Source organism: Rhynchophorus ferrugineus, unplaced genomic scaffold (genome assembly GCF_030347505.1).
Source record: "Rhynchophorus ferrugineus isolate W39M unplaced genomic scaffold, kcgeb_rfMv2 rfM10, whole genome shotgun sequence".
NCBI classification, from domain to species: domain Eukaryota; kingdom Metazoa; phylum Arthropoda; class Insecta; order Coleoptera; family Curculionidae; genus Rhynchophorus; species Rhynchophorus ferrugineus.
The window spans coordinates 1,551,273-1,559,998 of record NW_027472589.1 but is presented as its reverse complement, the minus strand read 5'-3'; the positions used below and the strand labels follow the sequence as shown (position 1 = coordinate 1,559,998).

At 33.5% G+C, this 8,726-nt stretch overlaps 1 protein-coding gene across 1 annotated transcript; it reads left to right on the top strand.

Moving 5' to 3' along the window:
- Positions 1-6,884: 6,884 nt before the first annotated feature.
- On the top strand, positions 6,885-8,398 carry LOC143203852 (palmitoyltransferase ZDHHC13-like). Its single transcript, XM_076416165.1, has 5 exons — positions 6,885-7,104; positions 7,157-7,309; positions 7,362-7,580; positions 7,912-8,148; positions 8,199-8,398. The coding sequence occupies exons 1-5, from the start codon at positions 6,900-6,902 to the stop codon at positions 8,354-8,356; spliced, it is 972 nt and encodes a 323-aa protein (XP_076272280.1). The 5' UTR covers positions 6,885-6,899; the 3' UTR covers positions 8,357-8,398.
- The last annotated feature ends 328 nt before the right edge of the window (positions 8,399-8,726 follow it).

Genomic DNA, 8,726 nt, shown 5'->3' with positions numbered 1-8,726 from the left:
GGACACGAGAGACTTTTGAATCACGCATCGTGAAAGATTAGAATTAGATTCCATTAGCCATAAGTCACATTCTTTGTAAATATTACGTTTTATATACCGTACTTATTATACGAAATGTACTATATACACTTTAGAATACGGTTCATCCTTGTCGATGAACCTGACATTATATTAGGGACTGTTATCAACAAACTTCTAGTCGAACAAAAAAATGTATAATCCGAACTATTACAGCTCCGTATGGATAATTCTTGTCACCCATTGTAAAAAGATTGAAATTATAGTGCCTTCTAGGTCCCAAAAATAAAAATAATTATAAACGTTTGCTGTATCTCATTATCTTTGATCCCCGTCCCCCCCATCCACCAACCCTGTAATTGTTGCTGTGTCGCTTCGACCATTCAGTATCGATTTAAAAGAGATTAAAATATGCTGTCGTCATAAATGGAGAATAATCTGATGCTGGGTCTAGTTAGGGCATATTAATTAGTTAAAAGTGACAGCATAATTATTAATTTTTTACGTTACAGTTGATTGTTAATACAATTAAATGGCATGTTATAGTTTGACAGCCTAGACCAACGACGAGAAGACTGAAAATGAGCATAAAATAGCAAATATTTCCGATATCTTAACATTTCAATATTAAAAACAAATTTATATTTTTTACATAATTGAAATGCATATGATTTACTGCTCGTTGCTCATTCAGTAATGCCATTCTCCATTACTAGTTTTTGGCTTGTATGTTAATTATACATCAAAAAACAACAGTCTTTTGAGTTTAATACAACTGTGCAGACTTGTTTTCTTTATTTTTATTAAAATTGATCTCCTAGACAAACCATGGCTATCCAGCAACAATCCATAGTTCCTTTCTCACACCTTACACCCTTCCACTCAGATTTAGTCCTCTTTAGTCTACGAATAGAGTATCGTCCGTATACTAGCTGAAGGTGCTCTGGGTTTTCATGGAGATGCAACCTGAATTAGGAATGTCCAAGTCACGAAGCAAATCCTCATTAAGTATATATCAGGGTACGTTCACTGCGTTATGCAATATAATACAGCCCTACGGCTCTATACCATATATCCATATTGGTTTGAACCACCCACCCCCCCTCTCTTGTAGATCAGCAACGATGAGAAGACTGAAAATGAGCATAAAATAGCAAATATTTCCAATATCTTAACATTTCAATATTAAAAACAAATTTATATTTTTTACATAATTGAAATACATATGATTTACTGCTCGTTGCTCATTCAGTAATGCCATTCTCCATTGCTATTTTTTTGGCTTGTATGTTTATTATACATCAAAAAACAACAGATCTTTTGAGTTTAATACAACTGTGCAGACTTGTTTTCTTTATTTTTATGAAAATTGATCTCCTAGACAAACCATGCCTATCCAGCAACAATCCATAGTTCCTTTCTCACACCTTACACCCTTCCACTCAGATTTAGTCCTCTTCAGTCTACGAATAGAGTATCGTCCGTATGCTAGCTGAAGGTGCTCTGGGTTTTCATGGAGATGCAGCCTGAATTAGGAATGTCCAAGTCACGAAGCAAATCCTCATTAAGTATATATCAGGGTACGTTCACTGCGTTATGCAATATAATACAGCCCTACGGCTCTATACCATATATCCATATTGGTTTGAACCACCCACCCCCCCTCTCTTGTAGATCAGCAACGATGAGAAGACTGAAAATGAGCATAAAATAGCAAATATTTCCAATATCTTAACATTTCAATATTAAAAACAAATTTATATTTTTTACATAATTGAAATACATATGATTTACTGCTCGTTGCTCATTCAGTAATGCCATTCTCCATTGCTATTTTTTTGGCTTGTATGTTTATTATACATCAAAAAACAACAGATCTTTTGAGTTTAATACAACTGTGCAGACTTGTTTTCTTTATTTTTATCAAAATTGATCTCCTAGACAAACCATGGCTATCCAGCAACAATCCATAGTTCCTTTCTCACACCTTACACCCTTCCACTCAGATTTAGTCCTCTTCAGTCTACGAATAGAGTATCGTCCGTATACTAGCTGAAGGTGCTCTGGGTTTTCATGGAGATGCAACCTGAATTAGGAATGTCCAAGTCACGAAGCAAATCCTCATTAAGTATATATCAGGGTACGTTCACTGCGTTATGCAATATAATACAGCCCTACGGCTCTATACCATATATCCATATTGGTTTGAACCACCCACCCCCCCTCTCTTGTAGATCAGCAACGATGAGAAGACTGAAAATGAGCATAAAATAGCAAATATTTCCAATATCTTAACATTTCAATATTAAAAACAAATTTATATTTTTTACATAATTGAAATACATATGATTTACTGCTCGTTGCTCATTCAGTAATGCCATTCTCCATTGCTATTTTTTTGGCTTGTATGTTTATTATACATCAAAAAACAACAGATCTTTTGAGTTTAATACAACTGTGCAGACTTGTTTTCTTTATTTTTATGAAAATTGATCTCCTAGACAAACCATGCCTATCCAGCAACAATCCATAGTTCCTTTCTCACACCTTACACCCTTCCACTCAGATTTAGTCCTCTTCAGTCTACGAATAGAGTATCGTCCGTATGCTAGCTGAAGGTGCTCTGGGTTTTCATGGAGATGCAGCCTGAATTAGGAATGTCCAAGTCACGAAGCAAATCCTCATTAAGTATATATCAAGGTACGTTCACTGCGTTATGCAATATAATACAGCCCTACAGCTCTATACCATATATCCATATTGGTTTGAATCCCCCCCCCCTCTCTTGTGGATCAGTATCTTATTGGGAATTTGTTCTTTTTCCAAAGAGTCAATATAGCTGTTTATAGTTTATTTTGAGTTCGACTAATTTTCCTTTGACATGTTCCATCCTTTTGAATTTGACATCCAGTATCATATCTAGATATTCAGCATTATTTACATATATGGAATATATGATTAAATGGAACTACTTATGACATGATTGGTCTGTTCTGCGATTGGGAATAAAGGCTTCAGCTAGACGTTCATCAAAGAGTTTAACTTTTTGTTTATTGCATCTGGTCTTTGTTGCTTCTTCAGATGGTATAGATAAAAAACCCTTTGCTAAGCGAATTTATAAAATTGGTTTCATAAGATAAACAAAATAATATGAATACTAAGCAATATAGTACATCTTGTTCCAAGTTAACAACACTGCTTTTCAGTTTACGTGCTATATCTTGTAGGTTACGTTTTATTCTGTGACGTTTAGAAGAGACACAGAGCAGAGAGTGAGAAGTAGATTTCCATCTCCCAAGCCATTGAAACAATTGACACATGTTTTGGTAGAAGAATGGGACAACATTCTGTTGGAAAGTATTCAGACACTATATGGCGAAGAAATGTCATTTAAAAATCCTGAATCATCTGTCAGGAAGAAGAAAAGCTGAACATTCATAAATAAATATAGTGTATATGTCAGGTGCTTTGTTCATTTCCTCTATGTAATTTAGAATAATTTAGTCCCAATCACAGATCCGCTGTGATAATTGTTTCTAGTTAACCATCCTTCAGTTGTTCGCCAGTATTGAAATTAGTAAACATGGAGTCATACAAATTAGTTGCCAGAATAACTTTATTTAATAACTCGAGCAATATAACATATAATTATCATTTACTGTCGTATATCATCAATACATTATTATGATTTCTTCTAATATAATGTTATTGATTAATCTCCACGCCAATTATGTTGGATCCTACCCATTTCTATTAATAGGTTATTAAAGAAAGACCAGTGATCTTTGACATTATCCATTCGCAGCGCTTTTTTTACCTGGAGTCTGCGAAAGAAGCGATTTATCTCTGCCGTGCCGAGACAACCACCTCGGAAAACTGATCAAGAATATGATGTCGACATATTCCACACCTTTTTTACCCTTCTACATGTCCTCAGACGATAGCGATCGAGATGAAAATGCCAGAAATATCCCGTAGCTTGTAAAAACGGCGTTGTTTTTTCGTCGAATCCGTATAGTTTCATTGTTTTTAGCTAGAGAAGGTGTTTATTTTATTGAATTTGCGCTCTATATATGGCGGGTGTACTTTTTATGTTTCGATATATATTTCGTACGTTGGAAAAGAGCTCGTGTTAGAGGAAATAGGAAGAAAACCATTGAAAACTCGCTTTTTGTAATTAATAAAAATGTTAAAAATGACTCCTACACAGTTCAATAGGTTATTATAACTTAGCATTTCGGTTACTACCTAAATAAATTTAAAATAACCTGAATATTAATTTCCACGTGTGGATTTGTGTAACATTTATAAGTTATAGGGAGCTAAATGTGGCAAACAAGACGATCATTCGTCTTTCGAATTTTAATTGATCATTGATCACAGTGTAATAGAGAGAAGACTCAATAGGGGTTTCTGGAAAAAGTTTTGATTATTAAATCGTTAAATCTCCGTTATAAGCACCTGTAAAGAAGACATTTTCATTCACAATGACATGAATGCACGGCACGTGACAGCCCTGACGTCATCTTTCATTGACCAATGCAATTTGAATTTAAAAAAGTTTAATAAAAAAAATGTGGCATCAATTTAACAGTATCTATTAGAGTTCTGTCTATTTGTGTTTAAGTTTTACCCTGTTAAAATTCTATTTGCGCGTTTAATTAAACAATATATCGAGCACCTTGTTGATATTTTTAATATTTTAGCAGGAAAATCATTATACACTGAGCAATATCGCAGGATAAAATAAAATAATAGCTCAAAAACCGACTAGCAATACAATAAAACAATTTTGTTGGCATGAGATGTAGCTTCTCTTCTATAAAATCAGTCTCAACTTCTAATGAGTTACTCATAATTTAATTCAAATAAAAATTACGATTTCTTTCTCCAAAAGCTTTACCAAATCTTAACCTAAAATATATATTACGGTACAACATAAAATTTGGTTTGTTGGTATAGGAACACCTGTAACGGAAGGTATGTCAAGGTCCTCATGTTCATCTTCTCCGGCATATCCTTCAGACAAATGAGAGAAAAATATGAACTTAAGATGAGCGCTTTAAAAAGTTTTTCGAATATACTTGTTGAGGGATGTATATACCTGAATCCATACGTTATAATAGATCTAAAAAAACCAGACTATCTTGGTTAAGTAGCCTCAAGCCAATATACCATATTTATTTGGATACTTACTAAGAATATTTTTCTTAAAAGAACTTTAGAAATTTAGAAGACGTCCAACATCTAGATGACGCTACTTTTAACTTATTACTTGCTTTAATCGCTAAGCTATAAGCCCAGACGGGATCTGATTCGTCTCACTTCGTTTCTATGGTACGTTTGTTGTTTATTTGTTTTTAGCGCCATTTTCAGTATGGCTGACATATGGAATAGTTTGTTTAGAGATTAAATTATTAGTAGGTAGTACAAAAAGTAAAGTGAATTATCGGTCCCGAAAGTGTTGTGTACCCGGATGCACAGAAAATAAAGAAATTCAGAATCGTTTTCGTCGGAAGAAGTATTTGGCTATCGTTAAAAAATGGCTGATAATGTTCAAAATCCGAAACCGATTTGATTAAGTATCAAAGAAAATTTATGATTATTACAGTATGTTTTCTTGTTGTAAGTTGGGGTAAGTTTATATATATAAATTTTTTTTTATTTTAGAAATTAATCCCCTTCCGAAAGAAGCTATGCGAACGGCTATGTGCTTTTCTTCTTGGATCAATAGTTGTAGCTCCAATAAAATAATAACTCCTAAATGCAAATCTATTAAGAGAGGATTAACCGATATTCTATACACGAGGAATTTTGGTGTAGAATTTATTGTCCAAGTAAGAACAAATTTGTTAAAGTGTCATCAATTTAATAACTATCTTGAGGGGTTCATTTCATTAAAGAAAAAAAAGTGTAATTATCCAAATAAATATATTGGCTAAGGCTACTTAACCAAGATAGTTTGTTTTGAATATAGCTCATGGATTCGGCTAGTATGTTTTAGAAATCATTTGAAGCTCTCAACATAAGTTAATTTTTTTCATCACATTGGCCTTTAGGAAATTGTGAAGAGGATGAACATGAGGGCTCCAAATATTTACATTCTATACTAACCGGGGAGGAAATAAAAATACTGTCAGTAGGTCTTGAGCTATCTCTTTTATTTTATTCAGCGATTTCCACATCAGCCACATCCATAATAAAACAAAATTTTTTTCAAATGTTTTTAAAAAAAAGTAAATTTAAATAAAAGTGCTGACAAGGTGCGTTATATACTTTTTAAGTAGAACAGGCGAACAGAATTTTAAAAGGTAAAGACACAAAGTTTCAGTATAAGAAAACAAAAAGACATAAATCTGATAAATCCTATTGAATTCATGGCACTAAACAAATATGAAAAAGAGGAAGATATTATTTTGATTTGCAATGCACCAAATTTTTTTGTTTATAGTTTTATATATCTGTATATAATATTTATATTTTATAGATAAATTTACATTATATATTTATATTAATTTATTTTTACATATTATATTTTTATTTATATTTAATTGGATTATATTTAATTAATTTATTTCAGGAAAAAAGTTTTTATTTAAATTTCATTGGTCAATTGAACATGACGTCAAGACTGTCACGTGCCAAACATTACTAGTCAGCCAATCAAATATCTTCGCAGGAAAATAGTTCTCTTACAGGTGCCTATCATAGAGATTTGACTTGACGAATCAAATTATTTGAACGGCCAAATTATGGCGCCCTCTGGATGTTGGGCAAAGCAAAACTTTGCGGCAGGGTTCCCTATTAAGTTACATCTCTATTACTCTACGATGAGCAATCAAATTCAGATTTATATGTCAGCATGATGTCGACTCTCCAACATGACATCGACAAATAAGTTCAAACAAATACTGAGCCACATTACTGATCATGAAAGCCTCAAATCCAGTTTCCTAACAGCTGTCCATACCGGAGATGAGTCCCTGTTACGATACTGTCTCACAAATGGCGCCAGTCCCAACTTCCGGAACAAAGAACACTTAACTGCACTCCATATTGCAGCTACCAAAGGAGATCTCGCCATCGGTATCAAGAATATTTATTTTATTTAAGAGATACATGATTTTTCAAAAATCAGGTGCTCTATTGTTAGAGCAGAAGAGTACTCGAATCGACGCTGAAGACGATATGGGCGATACGCCGTTGTTGAACGCCATATCTAATATCCATTTGAAGTTCGTGATACTTCTGCTGAAGAACCGTGCTAATCCGAACGTTCGCAACCATTTCGGTGAGTCTGAACCAAAATAGTCGTTGAACTACCGATAGGGTTTCGTTTTCAGATAAAACTGGTCTTCATATTGCGGTCTCCGCTGGCGTAGAACACATCGTTACCGTGTTGCTACATTACAAGGCCGATCCGAACGTTGTTGATACCTATGGTAACACGCCACTATCATTGAGTCTCATAGAGCATCCGAATGATGGTATAGCAAAAATTTTGATGGCGTCCGGAGCCAATCCCAATTATAGGACAATGAAACCACATCCACTGTTTCTTGGTAATGTAATTTGACTTCAAAATAAATAAAAATATTAGGAGAAAATATACCGACGATAAAACGACATACGTTTTCGAATGCATTCTGTTAAGTTGATAGGAAATCCATCATTTATTTTACTTTTCTTCGTGTTTTTCCACGGCTTGTAATCTAGATCTTCTTAAACTTTACAGCAAACTCGGCCTTTTCTGATATAAATATCGCAATAGTATTGATTCAGTCATCTGTTCAATAATGATATACTCTATAAAAAGATATATATATATATATATATATATATATATATATATATACTTTAAAATGCGTTAAAATAAAACAATCATTATTACAGAATTATGTCTGAACTGTTACTCGAAGAAACAACTAAAGTATGTTAAACTGTTGCTGAATTATGGAGTTGATATTAACATAAAAAACAATATATCGAAGCAAACAGCCCTCCACATAGTCTCAATTGCCGGCTACGTACCTTTGGCAGAATTCCTGCTAGATAACGGCGCCGATCCTACCCTCAAAGACGTCTTGAACCGAACACCGTTCGATGTAGCAGAGCAACACGAGCACAGAGGTACTTTAAACGTATCCCTGTCCATAAATTCCTCAAAATTTATGTTCTAGATTTAGTTTTAATGTTCAAGGAAAGAGAATTTGCCCTGGAGCATGAGAATAGTATTGAAGAAAGAAGTTCTTCGTCGTCTAGCGTAACAAAAAGGAAACATGGATACAAATCCGTGAAGTTTAGTGAATCATCAGATGATGAGTTTGTTATTATATAACATGAAATATACGAGTTGGTCTTTGATATATCATAGGCAACATCCTCCAGAAACTGTGTTGTTTTATATTTTTAAGTTAGTATATGAGCTTTAGACAAATAAGACAATTATTCCTTGAATGATACTACAAAAACTACTTACAAAATTAATATAAGGCAACAAAACATTTAAAGATGATGTTAGATTGGTACACAATTGTCTTTATTTCTTATTCCTATCTCTTACATATCTTAGGTGTTACATGTATCTCTGTAGCTCACTCTAACTATTTGAAGTAAACTCTTATCGAATAACATGTCCAAATTTTGATTATTAATTTTCTTTAGGATTATTTCCATGTTCATGTCCCAAGTGAAACGAAAAATCTGGC